We start from the raw sequence: 23333 nt of genomic DNA, 5'->3' as shown, positions 1-23333 counted from the left end.
CCTCAACAGATCCGGCTCCGGGTAAGCTCCCGCGTGCGCAACGCAGCGCGACACAGGCCCAGGGGCGCGTCAACTTTGGCGTAGTCGGCAGGATAACGTGCCCGCAACCACCGGGTACTGCGTGCCTGAAGAAAAGTTCATATTTACCGTAAAAAGAAGTCTCCCGCCAATTCCGGAGGGTCCCCGCCATCGGACGCCATCTCGGATCGTTTCCCGCCGTTTGCCCGCCATCTGCAGTCTTTTCCCGCCATCCACAGAGTTTCCCGCCATTGGGAAGCGGTTCCCGCCATCTGAGAAGATTTCCCGCCCTGGCAGAGCGGACGCCTTTATGGGCGTGCCAGAGGGTGGCAAGAGGCCACCTCCCATCGTGGGCCAGGACCAAGAATGGCGCCAAAAACGAAGACCGCCCCCACCAGCAGAGACTGCAATGATTGAGATGTCCATCAGCGTGGGGGGTCTGCCCCTGGAACGGACAATCACCAAGTTGCCCCAGGACCGCCCTCAATGGGGGCGGATACAGAACAAAACAGAGAAGATGGGTGCAGCCTGGGGGAGTCTGGAGAAGCCGTACCCGGAGATGGAGGGAGTCAGGCAGCACCGACCCTGTGGTCAGGAGCCTGTTGCAAGCTACCACTCCACAAGACCTGGTGGAGATCCTGGCACAGCTCCCCCGAGACCGGGAGCGTGCACAGACCGCGCTGGAGGGCCTCGCACGGAGGATGGCCCAGGTGCAGCGAGAAACGCTGACGGAGTGGAGCAGGGAGATGGCCCAGCCGGCTGGAACCCGCCAGCGAAGCACACCACCCGCAACGAGGAGCACGCCTGCCCCTGAAGAGGATGCAGAAGGGACGGAGGCCGGAGACGACGCCGCAGAGGGAGCTGAAGAGACGGAGGCAAGTAAAGGGGACGTCACTACCCCAAGCCCAGCCACCGTAAGCCTACCCCCGATCCCCGTTGCAGAGCCCGAAATCCCACCGATCGTGCCCGTTGCCGCACCGCTACCGCTCCAGACTAGGCCTCAAGCAGGAGCCGCGGCCACGCCTCTTGTGACGTCACGCGCCTCAACCCTGAGCGCGGCCAAGCAGGAGACGCCACCGGCCTGGTCGCAAAGTCAAGTACACCCGGGCGCCGCCGTCTTCATGGTGCCCTTCACCTTCAGGGTGCCCCAGGCCTGGTCGCAAGGCCTGGTGAACCCGGGCGCCGCTACCACCACCGCGCACTCAACCCACAAAGTCCTACCCCTGGGTGAAGACTTGTTCGCCCAACATACTTGCCCGGATGGGCAGCCCTTTGAGTGGCCACCGGAGTACTACCATCCCCGACTCCGGAAGGAAAGGCCCCTGGATGAGCCCCTGATTCCGGCTCCGGCGCCTGTCAAGATCGTCTCGCTCCCGCTGGAGGAGGCCCAATTTGAATGGGACCCCACCGGGGAAAACCTCATCGGCTTCACCCAAGAGACCCGGGCGGCCGCAGCCCAGCGAGCAGAGTGCTGCCGGCAACAGCTAGAGGTTTTCGACCGGGAACGACGAGAGAGGCGGGTCCGCGAGGAGCGGCTGCAAGTGAGGAGTGCAGAACAGAAGAGCCGGACCCGACGGAACCCCCGTGCAGCCCATGGTCCCCGTGCCACCGGGACTGTAATTAAATTCCAACTGCAGCACGGTTGGGGCTTCATCCGGGATCACCGCACCCCTGGCGACGTCTTCGTGACCCGCAGGGATGTCGAGTCCCACCTGCCGGAGGGACACAGAGGTCGTGACCTATACCTGGGTGATGAGGTCACCTTTACTCGGCACCAATGTGCCAAAGGACCCTATGCCCTTCATGTACACCGGTTGACGGAGGAAGAGCTGAGGTGTCAGGAGGAGCAAGAGGACCCGGACGGGTCTGAAGAATACAGGGAGGAAGCATCAGGAGGACGCCGTTATTAGAGTACGGTAAAAAGGAACTGTACATAGTTATCCGTAAGGGTATAAGAACTGCTGCTAATTTAAATATGTTCCCCGTTGGGACAAGTGTGAACTTAAACCCGTGTGTCCCCTATCCCTTAACAGGCTGAGGACTGTGAACAGCCATTCCTTTTCCCCACTGGCCGAGGACTGAGAGCGGCCACCTCCCCTTGTATATAGTTGCGCTTTCTAAGGCGCCCCCTACTGGTTTTATAGGAAACTGTTGTTCTTGAACTGACTGTTGCACTTCTACCTGGTCACAAGCGCACAGTGGCCAGTAACTCAAAGAACATTATTATGAAAGAGTTTTATATGAAAGAAAAAGTTTATATTGTTTAAATCTGATAATGTTTAATGTTTGATATGTTCTTTTGAAAAAAATTGTATGTTTTTGGATATTTTATTCTTTTACAGCCCGAGGACGTGCTGTGATTTACCAGGGGGGAATGTAGCACCCTGAGGACTCGGCTGCTACAGGGGTATTGCACCTCGACCCAGAGGTGTGGTATTCCACTCCCGGGTAAGGATGGAGCGTGGGACTGAGCTCAGTAGGCTGCATGCACTACATACATCCCATTTCCGGGGGACAGAACTACGGTACTCCCACCAAGTAAATGTGCAGGTACGACAGCGTCTGTCCCTGGCTGGAGTGGGAGGGGGGTGGAACATCCCAGTAGTGTAGGGGCAGATAGGGGGAGTACTCTGGGTAAAGCTAGGAGCTCATTGGGTGCTAGTCACCTGGGCTCATACATAGAGGGAGTATATATGGTGGGCACCATCTTAGGACAGGGAGAGCTGAGGGAGTCTTTAGGAAGAGTTCAGCCAGGAGGGCTGACAGGGAGCTGTGGCTCCGGCTGGGCCCAGCTCCAGAGCCAAGCCTGCAGAGGAGAGAGGAGAAAGAAAGGCCCAGAGTGGAAGACCAGAGGGAACCCTAAGAACCCAGAATCAGACCAAAAAGGGTGAAGGGTTGGCGGACACGGGTACCGGAACCCGAACTGGTGGAGGCCACTTATCCTCAGCCAGGAACCGGAGGTCGTGGTCAAGATTTGCCACGACCCTCACCAAATCCACCAGAAAGGCACACCAAGTATAGGGTCAGGGAACCCAGAGGAGGTTTGACCACCAAGAGACCCGAGGGAGCCGGCCAAAGGTGGATCCCTGGTGGGAACGGCCAGAGACAGAGAGAGAGAAGGGAGCTCAGGACCACGCTCCGGAACTGCCTGGGGGTTAGCCGAGTCCAGGACTTGGTGGACGCAGCACGGCTCGGGTGGTCACTCAAGGCCAGAGTGACTGAGAGAACACCCGTGAGTAAAAACCCTGAAACTGCATCTCCTGACTCTGACTCTTCTTACTGCACCGTCACAACCCCCATCATCTTCACCTGCTGCCCTGAGGCCATACCCCTCCCGTTGGGGGTTATAACATCATCGCTGCACCCATACCACCGGCCTCAGCGGACTGTTCTGCAGCGGCGGCTGCAAAGCCGCACTCAACGGGTGGCGTAGTCGACATCCAAGTTAACATCTACTGCCATAGACTGCCACTTAGTTTGACACCCTGGGCACGGACCGGGTCACCGCCACGAGACTACAACCCTCAACAGATCCGGCTCCGGGTAAGCTCCCGCGTGCGCAACGCAGCGCGACACAGGCCCAGGGGCGCGTCAATTCCATTACACTCTGAGGTATGATCGTTGGGGACACATTGCTCAATTTGTGTTTTTTTTTCATTGGTTTTAAAATCAGATTTTGCAATAAGTGATTTTAAACTGATCTAAATTAACAAATATATTCAAAACAGTGATACCTGCACAATTTATTATTAATACGTCTGCGCGTTGATATCTATAGAAATAGCGGTAATCTTTTATTTAGCAAGATTGGGGCCACATGAAATACTACATGTTGGGCAACAACACTTCAAGTTCTAGTTTAGAACTATGATTTCCCAGAATCCGTGTGCTACTGTATTTTCATATTAAGGTTTTCCATAGAGGATTATTAAAAGGGTTCTATAGGACTAATCAATTGATGACCAATTAGTAAGATAGGTCATAAATATCAGATTGATTGAGGTCAAATACTTGGCACACCCCTCAGTTAGCCAATATCTGCTCCAGCAGGTGCTGGATATAAGCAAAATATGAGGAGGAAGCCCCATCCATTAATTGGTGACTGCTGCTTGGTAGCTTATTTCCCCAGGGCGGGATACACACATCCGTGAGAGGTGTTACCATCAGAGAGGAACGATTTTTTTCCTTAGGCATCATTCTAGTTGCATGAATTTTTTTACCTTCCAGAGGAGAAAGCAAAAGAATATACAGACAGGACAGCATGGGATCGCAGCTGATTCTGTGAGGTAAAACATTTTTTCTGTGAGGTACAACATTGGTTTTAAACCAGCAGGGAAATGTTTTACCTCACAGAAAGCAGCAGCTGTGATCCCATGCTGTCCTGTCTGTATACTCTTTTGCTTCCTCCCCTGCCCAGGAGATGTGGTATGATCAGACCATGTTCCTGTACGGTCAGACACAGCCATTACACAGTACACAGCAGGAGCACAATTATAAGATTCTCTCAGCACAGGAATATATATATTTTTTTTAAACACATTCATTTGTGCCACTTCTTTTTATTCCAAAATCTATTGATTAAAATGTATTTTATTCATGGGAAACCCCCTTTAATTGCAAAGTCTGATACGCAAAACGGATGAGAATAGGAAATGTTCAGAGTTTCGTTGACCGGACGTTGATCCATTTTTAAAACTGATGTGTGTATGGCTCATTGAAACTATGGGACAGTTTAAAAAAAAAAAATAAAAAAAAAAAAAAAAGAAGTAAAGAAACGGACAGTACTAGGATGGGTCACACGGATATGAGAATGTAGGCCAACTTGAATGGATAGGGTTGTGGTGCCCAAAATGATCAACCATAGCTGTGCTCTTAAAAGGCCACTCCAAGAGTCTTCATTCTTTCCCACAATGCCCAAGTCCCTGTGTCCTCGAGAATGTCCTCCAGAAATAGTTGGTTTATGGAAGGTTTCGTAGAGTAGGGCAGAGTAAGCGAGATTTTCCATATCTTATGGGAGTCCAGGAGTGTTGATAAGTATGCCTAAAAGAGCACTTTATTATGATAAATTATAGATTATTTTGATAAGTGGTGGTCTGGTCACAAACAAACAAACTGGTCTCATTTATCAAAAAAAGAAAGTTTAATAGAAAAACTAATGCAACAAGTCTAGTTTCTCGATTAGTTAGTTTTGATAAATTGGGCTTGGATATATTTTATGAGCAAGAATACAGAAATAGTCAGTAGAGACTGAACAGACAATTTTTTTTTCACAAACAAATTACATAAAAAGGTGAAATGTTCCTTTAAACCTACACAATAATAAGTAGTTACAAATTGTACATTTCTATATATTTCATGTGTTACCAACCTGAAATGGTGGAGGAGTGGACACTGACGGCAGAACTGCAGCAGCGGCTGCAGCAACAGCAGTATTGGGGTCTGCCTGCACCGTGAGCGGATTGAGCATGTGCTCCATCCCATGGATTTTGCCCTCTTCAATCAGCTTGGCAGCTGATGCAGCCTGAAATACGGAGTACTGGGCGCCAATGGTTGGAATGGCCACTGGAACACACACAAATTAGTGAGCAATGCTGTATTGTCTTTTTATTCTGTCCAGCAAAGACAGCAATTTTTATAAACTCAAAGAAAGTCACTAAGAAAAGTCTATACTAGCTGCATAGTGATAAAGAGCTGAGACACCATGAGCGTTGCCTTAAATATACTGGAAAATAATATATGATGTATTTGAGAATTCTAACTGGAAATGATCCATGTAGCACCAAAGCTGCCGAACAAATTGTTTAAGTTTAAGGCAGCAGATCATGGCAATATATAGTCTGCAAAAGTGTGCGTCTGCTGATGGAATTACAAGGTAGTCACATAAAATTCTGACAGTAATTCCCCATACAGAAAAAGATAACTATAATGTAATATTAAAAGGAATAACGTAATCTTAAAGCCAACTGGACCACCCTTAGTTCTATGGAAATAGACTTAGGATGTTAGTCATCTAGGTCCATTTCAGTACAACCTTAGGGTGAATGGGTGTTGATGCTTAAGTGCACCTGTAATACAGCGCTTAAAGGGAAGGGGCTGTCCGACCACTTATGTTCCCCATCACTGTTATTCCTGCTCTATCTAGACAGATGTGTGACCCCGGCAGTCAATCACTGGCTGTAGCAGTGATGTGTTGGGTCACTGCTGTAACAAGTGATTGGCTGCAGTTGTCACATGTTGCCCAGTTATCCTTTAACATAAGGCAATGTTATACTTTGCATTCATAGTAGTGTATGGTGTTCCTCCAATGTATATAATAGGTACATAATTCTAATTAAAAGGAGTTGCTTATTTTTCCCTATGATGCCAAGAACTTACAGGCAGGTAGTTGCTTGTTCTGTCCGGTGACCATCTCCATTGACCACTCCTGCCAACGATTCTCAAGCTTCCGATCAGGTCACAACAAAAAAGACAACTTTCTGCCTGTAAAGTTTTTAGCCCCATAGAAAAAAAAAATAACTAAAGTCCCAGATAAACCCTTTAATTCTAAACCATAAGATGCATTTTTTAGCTGTACTGTATAAATAACTGTTCTCTCTGCCATATAAAACGTGCATTAAAGAAGTAGTGTATGACTTGAAAAAAGCAACTCGCACCATAGCTACAGTATGTTAGTCTAGCAGGTAAGAAGGCATGAATGAGTGATTTGGGAAATAAATGATCAAGGAACACAAAATGATTGATCAATTTAAGGTATCAGGAACAGATCTTCGTAATGAAGGCTGATTCATTAGCAGTATATTCGTGTTAGGAAGTATGGATTGTGGAGTAATTCGTGACAAAATACCTCTAACTTTGGCCAGTCCCTTTATACTCTAAATATATTATATATAATGGGTTTATTTTCTACAATTGTGCACACTATGGACCATGATAAAGGGGTTGTATGAGATTACAAAAAAAAATCTGGCCGCTTACTGTAAGAAACAGTGCCACCCCTGCCATAGCCAGCGTGCCATAAAATAGGGACAAGCGACCATACTAGAAACTTCCTATGTAAAACCGTGGAAGAAAGTATCTATATATTTTTCAAAGCTCTCAACGCCTTAAAAAGGAACACTAAACCTAGAGTACAAAGTTTAGAAAAACAGATAAACAGGAATTCTGGGGAAACCTCTGCCTCCACGATCCTGATCCGGGCCTCTCCCCGGCCCGATAAGGCTGCTTATAGGGACCACCACAGTGCATGCAATGGAAAAATTGCCAATTTAGACTTTAGGTTTAGTGTCTATAAAAGCGGAGTTAAAATTAACCAACCACATATACAAAGTCTGGTTTTCCATGCTCCACTTTCATGAAAACCATCCAAGTCTCTCCACTGAAGGAATGAATTTAATTATTAGGGATCAGTGTAAAAATGTTAGGACTGACCTGCACCAGGTTTAAGAGCAACTGGGTTGACCGCTGGTAACTCCAGGCTGTGTACAAGTTCAAAGCCTTTTTCTTGCAGTTTACCCTTCCCTTCATGATATCTGCTATAAATGCCGCGGCCAGCCGAATATCCCCCCAGGTACGTGCCGCGGGGACCGGGGGCTCTGTTGCCAGCTGCGCCTCGCCCTCTGCCTCTTATGCTGCCTGCTTGTAATACCAACATAACACAATCAGAAATCACAGGAGATCACAACTGAAGCCTCCATGAGCAAATGCTGAGCAATGGATAGGCGTTTCCATCTTGGGTGAATGACACGCATTGAGGAGCGAATACTAGACTTTCCACAGTCCCCTTTTTGAGGCTAGCCTGGCAAGACATTTCCTCCTTTTTTTCTAAAGTTAAACTTGCCAAGGACATTTCTCTATTTTCTTTAGATTCTAACTCCTCCCAAGATTGCAAATAGTCAGTAAAGATCCTGGTGCAATGTCATCTTCAAAATGGAAACACAAGCAAAAAGCAGTTTTGTGGAAAAAGAAGCAAAAATACAAGTAAACTTTAAACTACGTGAATGGAACTGGATCCAGACAACTGATTAATGCTGTCCGAACCATGGGCAGTATGAGAGTCCAGCTCCATCGTTTCAGCTGGGTATAGTTTACTCTGAAATGCTGCAACGTTTCAGAAAAATACATACATTTAAAAACCTGTCGGGGACCTTGCAGCCAAGGTGACTAGTCTAAGGGCTTGTTCACATGTTTCGTTTGTCATTTTTTCCCCAAGCTTTGAGATGGAAAAGACACAGCATTTTACACTACCAGCAAAGTGAATGACTCTTTTGCTGCTTATTTTTGACTTGCAGATTTGAACCTTTAAAAGGGATTTTCCCATTTACGAAAGTTCATTTTAATCAATAAATCTTTGAATAATAATAACTTCTACAATTGGATGTGTTTAAATAAAATGCTCCTGTGCTGAGATAATCTTATAAATGTGCCCCTGCTGTGTACTGTGTAATGGCTGTGTCTGACCATACAGGAACATGGTCTGATCATACCACAGCTCCTGGGCAGGGGAGGAAGCAAAAGAGTCTACAGACAGGACAGCATGGGATCAGAGATGATTCTTTTTTCACTGCCTTTTTTAAACAATGTTTTACCTCAAAGAAAGAATCAGCTGTGATCTCCTGCTGTCCTGTCTGTATACTGTCTTTCTCCCTCCCCTGCACAGGAGATGTAGTATGATCAGACCATGTTCCTGCACAGTGCGACACAGCCATTACACAGTACATATATAATATGCAAGATAAAATGTTCCTGTGCTGAGATAATCTTATTTAAATATATTCAATTGTGAAACTTATTATCATTCCAAGAACTATTGATTAAAATGAACTTTCATTCGTGGGAAAAACCCTTTAAAGTGTTTTTTCAAGTCTGCAGCATGTCAATTCCTTCAGTGTTTTTGCATCGATTTTCACCTAATCAAATAAAAGGGGGGAAAAAATGCATCAAAAATGAGTATTTTACACAGGATTTTTCCTGCCAACACTCTGGTTCTTGCAGCAGAAAAATCTGTTACAAATACTAAACATGCGCACGAGTCCTTAGAGGCAGATTCTACTTGCACCACTCCCCATAAATGTGCACAGGGAGAGACTTATTGCTTAAAGGTAAAAGCCACTGGGGACCGGCCTCTTGGACTAGCGGTAGGATCCCCGACTATATGATTTATAGTCTGAAATGCAGCAGCATATCAAAGAACATCGGTGGCTGAAATGACAGAGCTGGGCTCTTTATACTGCCAATGGTTCATGGCAACATACATCCGCTGTTCAGGTTCCTTTTAAAATGTATGCGCGTTCTTGACAGAATGCAAAACACTTAATTATATATATATATATAATTAATTAAAAACAATGTTGATTATATATCTATCCACATTTTTTTTTTTAAATTAAATATAAAAACTTGATTTACACATTTCCATGTAATGAGCTCAACTTGTTTCATGGATAATCTGAACTCATGAAAAGAGATCTGTCCATGTAGAAAAACTATGGGGCAGATTCATCTTTTATCTTTCTGGAGTAAAAATTGTTCTAAATAGTGACTTTCACTTTTATCTTATTTAATTTCGGGATTTTTTATTTATTTATTTATTTAAGTAAACTATAATTGGTTTGGTCTGTTTATTTTTGATCTCATTAACATTTGCGCACGGATGTATTTAATGAAAGACCAGATAAAAAGTGACTAAAAGTGAGTGTTGTGGTCTTTCATCATTCCAGGTTTTTTTTTTAATGTACCATAGGGCACCATTAATCTTATGTATGTCTAAGGGTGTCCTCTTGACATCTGTCCTAATTGTTAACTACACTATTCATTCAATAAGGAGGTTTTCTGAAAAAGAAAATAATAAATTGTATATTTATGTGTTTTTTTTGTGTGTTTTTTTAAATAGAAGCTAATGGAGGATTGCGCCTGTAAAATCAGGACAGTCCCAGAGAATTTGTGACGGTTAGCATACATGATACCTACAAGGGATGTCGCTTCGATATGTAAGTTTGTGCATGCGATATTTCAATATAATGAAAACATATATTTTGCATTCTGACCAGAACGAGCAATTACTCACGTTTGCTTCGATATAGCACGATACATGTAGACATTAGGAAATCTTGTATTTTAGCTCAGAAAAGAATCGTAGCTTTAGTATGAAAGTGGGATGTAAACTACATGCCAGACATCAGAAAACAAATCATGGCTGCTTATGTCAGAGTAGAGCGACCAGGTAATCAGGTGACAAACAAGGATTTACTGATAATGGAGAAATGAGGCGCACTGTGACCAAGAGGGAGAAAAAGTGTCCATGTGCCCTTGGTAATGTTCCCTTATCTGCCGGGCTCACGCATTACTAGCACATTTATATAGGCTTCCTTACCCTGAGGTTTTTAGCTTGATGTATAACAAGGGAAACTCCAGACCTTCTAAGCATATTAAAGTCGTCAGATACATGCAGATAAGATAGTTTACCGACTTCCAGGTATCGGTACGTAACGAGTTCAACCTTCAATTAAAATCGAAAAAGGGATTTTCTGGTTTGGGAAAAGCCCTGTTCACTGTTTATGAATTGTTCTTAATTCACCCTTGCTGGGTGTAGTATGAGCGTCCACCACCGCTCTCATTGTCTGCAGCGCTGCCGTCACTGCAGCCAATAACGGAGTTCAGCGGCTCTACCGGAGTGGACGCCATGAGCTGCACAGCTCAGTTATTGGCTGCAGCGCTCGTCAACGTGACGTCTTCACTGCAGACAGTAAGAAGAAGCGCCGGGAGCAGCAGTGGAGACTCAGCACTGGACCCTGGGATGGTAAGAAAAGCGCAGTTTCTTTGACATTTAAAAAGCCAAAGCAGGGTCTTCTGAAACTGGAAAACCCCTTTAAAAGATTCATAATTTACATATTCTACCTTTACATCGATCTACATACATATCTAATTCATTTTCCTGGCCTCCATCAGGCACTGAGCCTTGACACTTGTTCTTGGTGCCCCATATAGATATACTCCTGGATCCGTCCACTTTTCATTTGTCCTAAGCCAATAGTGGCCATAAAATGCTCACATGACTGAGCTAAAAACTGCAAATTGCCTCTTCGGAGAGGAACAGGACTACAACTTTTATAGCACCACCTGTTGGAAGCAGCAATCCTACGAGTCACTATCAACCCTTTAACGAGTCTTGCAATATGACTTAGGATAAAAGCCAAATCAGAATCTCAATTTGCAGATACTGTTTCGGGGTATCGCCCCTCGTCAGTGCAAAGTATGAGAAGTGATTTGGCTAGGTGAGCTAAAAACCTGTAATGTTGCCACAGGTTTCTTTAGGACATACATATGCGATAGGATAGCTTGTCCCTTCGGTGTATATTTGAGGGGGATCTTTTTTTTCCCTATCATTCTATACAGTATCAAAAAGTGTGCATGAGATGGTACCATTTTTTTTTTTTTTTTTTTTTTTTTTTTTTACACCAAACGCAAAAAGGCAAATCAAATGCATGATTTGCATAGTTATATGGCTGCATGCTATACATTTAGATCTGTCTGGAATTTATACCCATTAAATGGCCGATATAGACAGACTAATCCAGGTTGTTAAATGACCGTCGATTACCATTATTGGTCAGTTTATACAGGCCAACGAAACAGTGATTGGACAGAACAATCGTTAGAAAAATCGTCTCCATACAGTAGCTTGTTATCGGCTGTACATCTCCTGTTTACAGGGGGACGATGTGCTGTTGGTAGAGTATTTTCATGTGTGCATAAAAATCATTGCACCCAATTTTGTTCGTTGGGTGATTTTTGTCAAGTCAATTATAATGGACAAACTATAGTGCAGTGATTATTGGATTGTCTGTTACTGTATATGTTATAGAAGGTTACCAAAGTGCAACCTTGGAATTTAATCCCTTTACAACCTGTGACGTCTTAGTACGTCACAGGCTACCTCCCCCGGTTCAGTGAGGGCTCCGGCGGTGATCCCGCACTGAACCGAGCACATGTCAGCTGATTATTACAGCTGACATGTGCCCGCAACAGCCGCGGGTGGAATCACGATCCACCCGCGGCTGTTAACATGTTAAATGCCGCTGTCAATCTCCAACAGTGGCATTTAATGTGCGCATCCAGGAAGCGCGTCCTAAGCCCCGCCCATTGGCGATGTCCGTCACGTGATCACGGGTCGCCGATGGGCAGGCATGACAACCCAGGGTCTGCAGCAGACGCCTGCGGTTGTCATGAGCTGGTCGCTATAAGAGCCACCTAGTGGTCGGCGCTCAGAGCACAGAACCATTTCTGCTGCATGAAGAGGATCTGCTGATCCCCAGTATGTAGCAGAGGCGATCGGACTGTTGCGGCTTCTAGTCTCCTATGGAGACTATTGAAGCAAGCAAAAAAAAAAAAGTTTTTAAAAATATAAAAAAACTAAAAAAAATATTTTAAAAAAAGTTTAAAATCACCCCCCTTTCGCCCCATTTAAAATAAAATAATAAAAAAAAAACCCTACATAGACATATTTGGTATCGCCGCGTTCAGAATCGCCCCATCTATCAATATAAAAAAAGAATTAATCTGATCGGTAAACTGCGGTAAAATTCTAAACGCCAGAATTAAGTTTTCTGGTCGCCGCAAAATTGCAATAAAATGCAATAACGGGCGATCAAAACATCGGATCTACCCCAAAATGGTATCAATAAAAACGTCAGCCCGGCGCGCAAAAAATAAGCCCTCACCCAGCCCCAGATCCAGAAAAATGGAGACGCTACGGGTCTTAAAAAATGGCGCTATTTTTTTTAAACCAAATTTTGGAATTTTTTTTCACCACTTAAATAAAAGAGAACCTATACATGTTTGGTGTCTACGAACTCGTAATGACCTGGAGAATAAGAATGGTAGGTCAGTTTTAGCATTCAGTGAACGTGGTAAAAAAAAAATAAAAAACTGTGGTATTGCACTTTTTTTGCAATTTCACCGCACTTGGAATTTTTTTCCCGTTTTCCCATACACGATATGGTAAAACTAGTAATGGCGTTGAAAAGTACAACTCGTCCCGCAAAAAATAAGCCCTCACATGGCCATATTGTCCAAAAAATAAAAACGCTATGGCTCTGGGAACAAGGGGAGCAAAAAATGAAAATGCAAAAACGAAAAAATCCCAAGGTTGCGAAAGGTAAATCCTGTCTAACCGTGCGAATATTTTTCATAAACACATTTTAAACCTTTATTTGGTGCAGATAAAGCAAATTAACCAACCTGGACCACCAAGATTGTATTCATCAACTCCTTCACAACTGAAGTCTACACTACAAAAAAATGATAATTAAAGGGGTTGTCTGCTGCCGCTTTCATCAAACTTTTGCCAGTGGACTGAAACATGTACAAAAAAAAAACAAAACACCAAAACAACCCACAAACACCACACTATATCTTACTTACCCTCTCTGGGTCCAGCACTGCATACCCTTTGATGTTTGGTCTCTATTTGGCTACAGTAGGACATACATACACCACTGCAGCCAGTCACTGCTGATGCCACTGATGGCATATGCTGCTGAGCTTAGTGATTAGGTGATGTCACCACTGCAGCCAAACAGTGTTGCAGACTGGGGAAGCAGCAGAGACTCAGTGCTGGACCCAGGGAGGGTAAATAAAGCGCAGTTCATTTTTCACCATCAACAGCCTACTGGCAACAGTTTGGTGAAAGCGGACAACCCCTTTAATGCCCAAGCCATACAGGTTTGATGTCAGAATATATGTCTCTTACCCCGAGCTATATATAAAGTGATCAGACAAGAATTATGCCTCTTTTTAAATAACTGGGATCTAGTAAAATCACTAGAATATTTTGTATTTTGATGTACATTTTTTTAAATTTTGGAGTATAATCAAATCTTTTCATCAACTATGCTTGTTGTTAACTTACTGGCTTCAATAAATGCCAAATCAGTCATTTTTAGATTGTTTTAACTTCCACTAGGTCACAGTGCACCACATAACTAAAGTCAGCAATCATGGAGACGGCAGAACAATGAAACATCATGTCACATAATAAAGTGCTTGCTAATGATATTCAAGACTATACAAACATTTTTGGAGAATTTTGCTCTTCATAACAATTTAAAGATGATCTTTGCAAATTTGCCGAAAGAAAGACAGAGGGATTTGTTAGATAAAAGGATATAACAGCTACACACGGTAATGCCAATAAACAAATCTATTACACTCCCTCCTCCCCCATCCATGATGAATATTGACCCATAAAAAAAAATAAAAAAAATCACAATGACAAGTTTAAAGAGTATATTGACTTTAATTGTTTAAATAATTTTTTTACAGCAAGAAAAGTTATGAAACTTTAAAAACCACTATTAGGGAATTTCTCTTCATTCTTGTAAAAAATTGCATGAAAAAAAACTGTTTTTCCCCAGTCTATTTCCTTGCATCCAGCTGCAGGGAATTCTGAACATTTGGAGTACAGTTGATGGCAGTGATGGGTCAGCCCCCTACAGCAACTTACACCCAAAGAACTCGAGATACAGATGCTGAGCTGACCCATCACTGCCATCATCTGCACTCCAAATAAACACATTCTGATATCAATGCAAATAAAAGCAGGCAAATAGAGTGGGTGAGAAGTAGAGGTTTATAAGCAAATTGCATGCAGTTTTTTTTTCCAGGAATGAAAACCAATCTCTTAATAAACTGATCTGCAAAGTTTCATAACTTTCCATGCTGAACTATATAAAAAAAGAAAAAAAAGTTTAGTTACTCTCCAGAATAGACCTGACCTTAGTATTAAAATAAAACTGTCTGAAATATGTACATTGAACTTATAATTATTAAAGGGTTTGGCCGACAAATATAATTGATCACCTATCCAGATGATATAGCTAACAAGTGTATGATTGCTGGGTAGAGTAGAAGTTAGACATGTGTACCTCCACATTGCTCAATTGTCTCCATCAGTCCTATAGACTTTGAATGGAGCGCTAGCGCGAATGCATGACCATTGCCCAAGTCAAAAGGGGGACACTGGGCCCTCGTTCTTGTGATCAGTGAGGGTTGCAGCATTAGGACCCCCAGCGATCATGCATTTATTACCTCCCCTCTGGATAGGTGATTAGTATTGTTAATAGATTTTATCCTTCAAGCACAAGTCTGACTGCTGGGAGGAGTGAAAACATCCGGGCAAAGGTCGTCCACCCCCTTTTCCCTGAAATAAGGCACAGGAAACAATATACCTTTTGGTGGATGGAAGACGGTCACAGCATTTATTAAAGCATTTTCCTTTAAAACCATAAACCTTTGATGGAAACAGTTTAAATTATGAAGCGATATGTCGGCTGCCGAACCCCCGGCCCGCATGTCCGCCTTCGATGCTCTACCAGAAAGAACTTTCTCTTTCTCATAGTGCCAGTCACTATCTATATATAATTTTTAATCAAAAGGGCAAAGGGGGGTTGAAGAAATGACTGTCTGAAACAGTCAGTCCCAGTCAGCCATCTTCTGGAGTGAGGAAAATTACCCCATTCTTTTCCAACAACCACATAACCATTTAACAGAGTGTGACCACTGAAACACAGGGGATAAAGAGCAGGCGACTAACAGACCATTACTCGTTAATGATCCTCCAGCAGTCAGACAGCACCCTTCCCATTTGGTCAGGTGAATATCATTATTACCTATTTCACAGTGATCACACCTTTATTTGCTTTAATCTATAAATATCTGTAAGTATTGGATACTGTTCACACACGCAGTTAAAAATGTAAAAATAACTATACTACAAATAGTTTTAGCTTCTAGTCAGATAAGTGCATAGAGTTACCAACCTTTGATGAAGTAATCTCTGTTTGGACCAATCAAAGCATTATATGGGTATCCATAATAGGCTAAGGTGTAGGGGTCACAAGGGTAAACATAATTAGGCTGAGCAACTTCAGTGGTGGTAGTCGTGGCTGGTGCGCCTCCTTTAGCAGCTTTCTGGTAACGCGTATACTGTTCCTTATCGACAGGTTTGGCTAAAGTAACTTCTATACAAGATCCTTCCAGTTCTGTCCCATTGAGGTTTCTCATGGCCTGGACGGCATCATCTCGACTGGTAAAATGCACAAATGCATAATCACGAATTTTTTTGACGCGCTCAACACACCCCGGATTGTATTGGCCAAAAATCTTTTTAATTGCATCCTCTGATGTTTCGATCATCAGGTTCCTTACATAAAGAATTTTTACTGTCTCCATCACGTCTTCATCAACATCAATCTCTGGTTCTGCCCAATCGACAGCAATCTGGTGGCCCCATAGCTGGATTCTTCCAGGCATCAGTTTTCTTCTAGCCATAGCAGCAGCTCTGTGGCTTTCATACTCGACAAATGCAAAGCCTCGATTTTTCATTTTGTCAGCAGCACTAGCATAGACGATGACATCTAAAACCCCTTCTGTAACTTTCGAGATTTCTTCCAAAATCTCCTCTCTCTTCTTCATCTTTGGAATGCCCCCAATAAAAAGCCGACAGTTATCTACACTGCAGCAAACACCTAAGAGTCTTCCGGGCCTTATTTCATAGTTGTTAAGTTCTCGGACGGCCCTCTTGGCTTCATGCTTTTGAGTATACATGACAAAGGCATAGCCTCTGTTTTTCCCATCAAAGTCCATCATTAGACGCATTTCATAGATTCTACCCACACTTTCAAAGACAGGAACAAGTTCATCCTCATATACATCACGGGGTATTTTTCCCACAAATACTTCACAGCCACGTGGTGGATGGAGCCCTTCCCATCCTGGTGGTGGACCTCCATATTTCCTCTGTCCATTCTCTTGGACCATTGCATAACCTGTACGTTCCATGAGAGCAAAGAGAGCAGCTTCAGTGGGGGCACCGACAACTCCCTCTGTGATCTTTGAATCGTTACTCATCATAGCAAGAGAATCCTCTGCTGTCATTATGCCAAAGTCATGCAGCACTTGCTGAAACCTATGGAAGAAGAATAGCAAAACGTTAATATCTGAGCCACCGATACGGAGGAAACTAAATAGCATTGAAAATAAATCATCTCTCTCCTTTTCTGCTTCTCAGAGCAAACTAGTAATAGGAGGAAAAACTTGGCTAAAATAGAACCACAAAAAAATATATATATGAAGAAACAGCAGCTACTCTGGAAGTGAGAGACACTCCTTATCATGCAGCGACTTGCACAACAGAAGGCAGAAACCCTTCACCCAACAGTTAGGAAGTAAAAATGTTTGATTCATCGTTGCTAATGTACAGACATGAATGGGAATTAAAATATTAGATGAATATATTTTTGAAGTCTATTAATTTTTTTTTTTACTTGTTTTCATAGCACAATAATGCTCCACAGCTCTTTACAGACATCATTATCACTGTCCCCATTGGGGCTCACAATCTAGATTCCCTATTAGTATGTCTTTGGAGTGTGGGAAGAAACAGGAGAACCCGGAGGAAACCCACACAAACATGGGGAGAACATACAAACTCCTTGTAGATGTTGTCCTTGGTGGGATTTGATCCCAGTGCTGTCTTATTGACGTCGATGGAGGTTTGTAATGTAGGCCATTATTATAATGGAAGACAAAGCAGTTGAATATTCATGTAACCTTGAACAAGGAAGGAACGTTGGAAAAAAATTCTATACAAGCTTCCTCCATATGTGAATACACATGCATAGTTGGAGCTCCCCAAGACGCAATAATGAAGTCTTATTATATATGCTGAATAGGCATGGTCCATATTTAATACATTTTGTAATGAGGAGTCATGTGTAATTGGGGTAATAGGGTTGTTATAATAGTATGGAGAATGTGTTTCATCTGCTCTATGTATGTCACACAGCATTAATAATAGTCAGTACCCATCATCTGCAATCTATCCAATGTATAACTTCATGCCAGTCTTGTTCCTGGCTTCAAGCTGGGCTTTCACCCCAGTTTTCACCTAAGGACAGGTGCAGACGAGAATATTTGCTGTCCAAGTGCAATCCAACAATATATCGGATCACACTCGGACCAATTATAGTCAATGGTGATGTGCACGTCTGATTTTTTTTTTTCTTTGGACAGAGAACGTCCAAGGAAAAGAAAAAAAAAATTGCTACATACCCAAGTTTGATCAGACATTCGGATTTTTCTCAGGCATGCAAGTCTGTGGAAAACAGAGTGCAGTCCGATTTCCGTGTACTAACAGATTGGAGACGTTTTTTTCTTCATCTTCTCCTCATCCGAGAGAATCTGGTCACACTCTGGTCAGAGTGTGATTTGCGTAATCGGCCCAATTCTCTTCAGTGAGAGATCTACGGCCATCTGAACCTGCCCTGAAGCTGAACTTTGGCTCCATCAGAAATAGGAGCTCCCTAGACCTCCTGGGAGAACATCCCACACAAGGACACTGTGCCCTGAAAAAATAATAGTGGACTGTTTAGAAGGATTTTAGGCAAGACTCACAATTTACTAAGCCCAACTTATGATCCTTCAGAGAGTTTTGGTTTTGACTATTCAGCTTCTGCATCCCAGGAATTTGCTTTTCTTTGGGAATCTCTAATCTCCGTGATCTGGATTCCTACACAAGTGTATGTGGCTGATCTGGATCCGGAGTAGTTGGTTGACATACTGGTTCTACCAGCTTCAGGGCACAATTATACTTTTAATTTGTTTATTCGAATGACGTCGTCATGGTGAATGCCACATCACCTAAGTGCCAGTGGAAAAACACATGAAATTTGTGAACCCTAATTACAGTCTGAAGTGAATTGTAGCCTTCTTTATTGCTGAAATATATGGTCAGACATTAAATACTATACCAAAATAACCAATGACAGCCTGCCTAACATAACAGCTTTAAGTTTGTCAGAAACTACTAAATGACCCCAATACCTGCATTTGACTACTTATTAACCATGGGGAAGAGATTTTCTGGAATTCGTTAGTAGATCTACCAAACAAAGCTACAGTCAGCCTCTTCCAAGAGTGAAATGGCTACTTATGATGAAAAATAAACCGCATTCTCAACACATTATTCGTCAAGTATCGATGGGAGAGACTTTTGGATTTTACACTCCATTTCCCAACTTTTGCTTATTTTAGACTATTATTAGGTAGATGACAACAGGAAAAGATAAGTACTATTGTGTTAACTTCCTCTGTCCCAAGATAAAAGGAATAGCCTATGCAGAGAATGAATGCTGAAGTCAATGCTGGAGGTGCCAGTGTGGAGACCAGTCTCAGATGTCGTATCGAATCATATAAATCCAATGAAGAACATGGACGAAATGAGTGTCAGCTTGTAGAAATACAGAAAATATTTGTGACCATGTAAGGATTAACAATCGTTCCTTGACCACATGGTATAAAGATTACAAATCTTGATATACAGGGTACACTATAGCTCCATAATTACCATAGCTCAAGAGACTACATAAAAGGGAACCTGACTGATACATGTTACCTGAACCACGGGCAGCAAGTATCGGACATTGGATGTATCATTTCAGCCATGTATGTTTGACTCAAACGATGCGGCGTTGAAAAAAAAACAAAAACTTTAAAAGCTGCCGAGGACAAAGACACGCAGACTAGTGAAAAAAGTAAGTCACCGGTGGCTGCTTCCCGCCTGCTATCAATGATGGACAGGTCTGTCGCACTCCCTATATATGCAGAGAAAAGACCGGTTACTCAAGGGGAGCCGGAAGTCTACACTCACATAGGATAATTCCTTTTAGACAAATTGGTGCACAGGATTGTATAGAAAAAAGAAAAAAAAAAGTCAGCTCACCCTGTTGGAGACCGCACGCAAGGATCAGTGGTGCCACATGGAAGTAGATCAATTAGGAGAAATATCTAGCACATGAGTATCCGATAAAAAAAACTTTTATTAATCCATATAAAATCCAAAAGGCCAGAAGCATAGAAAAATCACAACCATGACAAGCAGAAAGGGTTAGTTTCAGCAGCAAACGCGTTTCGGATAAATGCATGATTAAGGATTATCATCCGAAACACGTTTGCTGCTGAAACTACGTTTTTTTAACCGGTTACTCCTGCGCTGGATATTTCTCCTAATTGATCTAATAATTGATTGTATGTGTATAATGCATGCATGTGTAAAAGTTTATATTTTATAATATTTTTAATTATAATACACACACTAATAAGTACATATACATAATTTCATAATATATACAAACTAATACATATACACAAAGGACAACTTACAGTCCAAAACAGACAGTTTTGTTTTAGCCGCAGTTGAAGGCTGTGTACATTTTCAGCACACCATGAAGGTAATCGTTTTATGGCTTTTACTCCTGTTTTCTTGGCCATAAAATGACCTCATTCATTTTAAAATTAGAGGCCCACAATCACGTTCACCACTAAGAAGCAAAATTTCTCAACCTCTACACCCTGAGGCAAAATGTACCAGGTCAGACTGGATTTTCCTAATTTTCCCTGATCGAAATCTAGCAGTAAGGTACCTTCTCATGGTAATGCACATTTTCTAATTAGCAGACTGAGGACCACACTATGGATTTTCCTGTTCTGGCAACAGTTGAACCACAATAATATACTAGACTTAAATAAATTCAGTGAAACTCTCTTGATCCGGTATTCAATAATCCAGAAAGTTAATTTGATTTTTTTTTTTTTTTTTTTTTTTTTTTATTAAAGAATTGTGATTGAAATAAATTAAAAATATATATATTACATACATACATACATGCTTATGTAGCACCCTGAGGACTCGGCTGCTACAGGGGTATTGCACCTCGAACCAGAGGTGTGGTATTCCACTCCCGGGTAAGGATGGAGTGTGGGACTGAGCTCAGATAGCTGCATGCACTACACTCACCCCATTTCCGGGGGACAGAACAACGGTACTCCCACCAAATAGATGTGCAGGTACGACAGCGTCTGTCCCTGGCTGGAGTGGGAGGGGGGGGGAGGAACATCCCAGTAGTGTAGGGGCAGATAGGGGAGGGACTCTGGGCATAGAGGTAGGAGCCCATTGGGTGCTAGTCACCTGGGCTCACACATAGAGGGAGTATATATGGTGGGCACCATCTTGAGACAGGGAGAGTCAGAGGGAGAGTTCAGAAAGGAGCTCAGCCAGAGAGGGCTGACAGGGAGCTGTGGCTCCGGCTGGGCCCAGCTCCAGGGCCAGGCCTGTAGTGGAGAGGAGGAGGAAGAAAGGCCCAGAGACGCAGGACAAGAGGGAACCCTGAGATCCCACAAGTTAACGGGTGAAGGGTTGGCAGAAGAGGGTACCGGATCCCAAACTGGCAGAGGCAAGATATCCTTAACCAGGAACCGGAGGTCGTGGTCAAGCTTTGGCACGACCCTCACCACACCCACCAGGAAGGCATACCACGAATAGGGTCAGGAAAGCCAGAGAAGGTTTTACCACCAAGAGGCCCGAGGGAGCCGGACAAAGGTGGGTCCCTGGTGGGAACGGCCAGTAGGAAGGAAGAGAGGGGAGCTCAGGACCACGCTCTGGAACTGCCTGGGAGTTGGCCGAGTCCCACACCTGGTGAACGCAGCACGGCTCGGGTGGTCACTAAAGGCCGGAGTGACCGGGGCAACACCTGTGAGTAAAAACCCTGAAACTGCATCACATGTCTCTGAGCTTTCTTGCTGCACCATCGCTACCACCTTCATCTACTCTTGCTGCCCTGAGGCTGTACCCCTCCCGTTGGGGGTTATACCATCTACGCTGCACAACCATATCACCAGCCTCAGCGGACTGTCCTGCAGCAGCAGCCCTAAAGCTGCATTCAACGGGTGGCGTAGTCGTACAACACCCTACTATTCAAGACACTGCCGCTCAGCTTGATTCCCTGGGCACGGACCGGGTCGCCGCCACGAGACTACAACCCCCATCTGATCCGGCTCCGGGTAAGCCCCCGTGCGCGCGATGCCGCACGACAGCAGGCCTAGGGGCGCGTCAACTTTGGCGTAGTCGGCAGGATTACGTGCCCGCAACCGACGGGTACTGCGTGCCTGAAGAAAAGTTCACATTTACCGTAAAAAGGAGTCTCCCGCCAATTCCGGAGGGTCCCCGCCATCGGACGCCATCTCGGATCGTTTCCCGCCGTTTGCCCGCCATCTGCAGCCTTTTCCCGCCATCCACGGAGTTTCCCGCCATAAGGAGACGATTCCCGCCATCTGAGACGATTTCCCGCCCTGGCAGAGCGGACGCCATTGTGGGCGTGCCAGAGGGTGGTAAGAGACGACCTCCCATCGTGGGCCTGGTCCCAGAAGAGCGCCAAAAGCAAAGACCGCCCCCACCAACAGAGACTGCAAGGATAGAAATGTCCATCAGAGTGGGGGGTCTGCCCCTGGAACTGACAATCACCAAGTTGCCCCGAGACCACCCTCTGTGTGGGCGGATCAAGAACAAAAGGGAGAGGATGGGTGCAGCCTGGAGGAGTCTGGAAAGATCGCACCCGGAGATGGAGGGAGAGTCAGGCAGCACCGACCCTGTGGTCAGGAGCCTGCTGCAGGCCGCCACCCCAGAAGGCCTAGTGGAGATCCTGGCACAGCTCCCCAGAGATCGGGAGCATGCACAGACCGCGCTGGAGGGCCTGGCTCGGAAGATGGCCCGAGTGCAACAAGAAGTACTGACCGAGTGGAGCAGAGAAATGGCCCTGCAGGCTGGAACCCGCCAGCAAAGGACGCCACCCGCAACGAGGAGCACGCCTGCCCCTGAAGATGGTGCAGAAGGGACGACGGCCGGAGACGACGCCGTGGAAGAAGCTGAAGAGATGGAAGCAGGTAAAGGGGACGTCACCACCCCAAGCCTAGTAGCCGTAAGCCTGCCCCAGCTCCCCGTCGCAGAGCCCGAAATCCCACCGACCGTGCCCGTTGCTGCACCGCCACCGCTCCGAACTAGGCCTCAAGCGGCCGGAGCCGCGGCCACGCCCCCTGTGACGTCACGCGCCTTAACCCTGAGCGCGGCCAAGCAGGAAATGCCACCGGCCTGGTCGCAAGGCCGAGTACCCCCGGGCGCCGCCGTATCCACAGTGCCCTTCACCTTTAGAGTGCCACCGGCCTGGTCGCAAGGCCTGGTGAATCCGAGCGCCGTTGCCCCCATCGCGCCCTCAACCTCCACAGTGCTGCCCCTAGGCGAAGACCTATTTGCGCAACATACTTGCCCGGATGGGCAGCCCTTTGAGTGGCCACCGGAGTACCTCAGTCCCTGACTCCGGAAGGAAAGGCCCCTGTGTGAGCCCCTGACCCCGACTCCGGCGCCCGCCAAGATCACCCCACTCCCGTTGGAGGAGGCGCAGTTCGCATGGGACCCCACCGGTGAAAAC

At 44.7% G+C, this 23333-nt stretch overlaps 1 protein-coding gene across 11 annotated transcripts in view; it reads right to left on the bottom strand.

Annotated features, from left to right (window-relative positions):
* RBM47 (RNA binding motif protein 47) overlaps positions 1-23333 on the bottom strand; it is a 173067-nt gene that overhangs the window by 8789 nt on the left and 140945 nt on the right. For 9 of the 11 annotated variants that reach the window (XM_073645747.1, XM_073645755.1, XM_073645762.1 and 6 more), the window contains 3 exons: positions 15834-16981; positions 7447-7653; positions 5387-5580 (listed from right to left, as the gene is read on the bottom strand). In XM_073645747.1, the coding sequence (XP_073501848.1) occupies positions 5387-5580; positions 7447-7653; positions 15834-16950 (1518 nt within the window). In that variant the 5' untranslated portion in view covers positions 16951-16981. The remainder of the gene's footprint in view (positions 1-5386; positions 5581-7446; positions 7654-15833; positions 16982-23333) is intronic. The other 2 variants (XM_073645737.1, XM_073645786.1) reach the window with 2 other exon arrangements.

Source organism: Phyllobates terribilis, unplaced genomic scaffold (genome assembly GCF_046119375.1).
Source record: "Phyllobates terribilis strain yellow unplaced genomic scaffold, ASM4611937v1 Scaffold_1__5_contigs__length_1240528914, whole genome shotgun sequence".
Lineage (NCBI taxonomy): Eukaryota > Metazoa > Chordata > Amphibia > Anura > Dendrobatidae > Phyllobates > Phyllobates terribilis.
The sequence above is the reverse complement of the archived record's forward strand: the minus strand, read 5'-3'. Positions and strand labels throughout refer to the sequence as shown.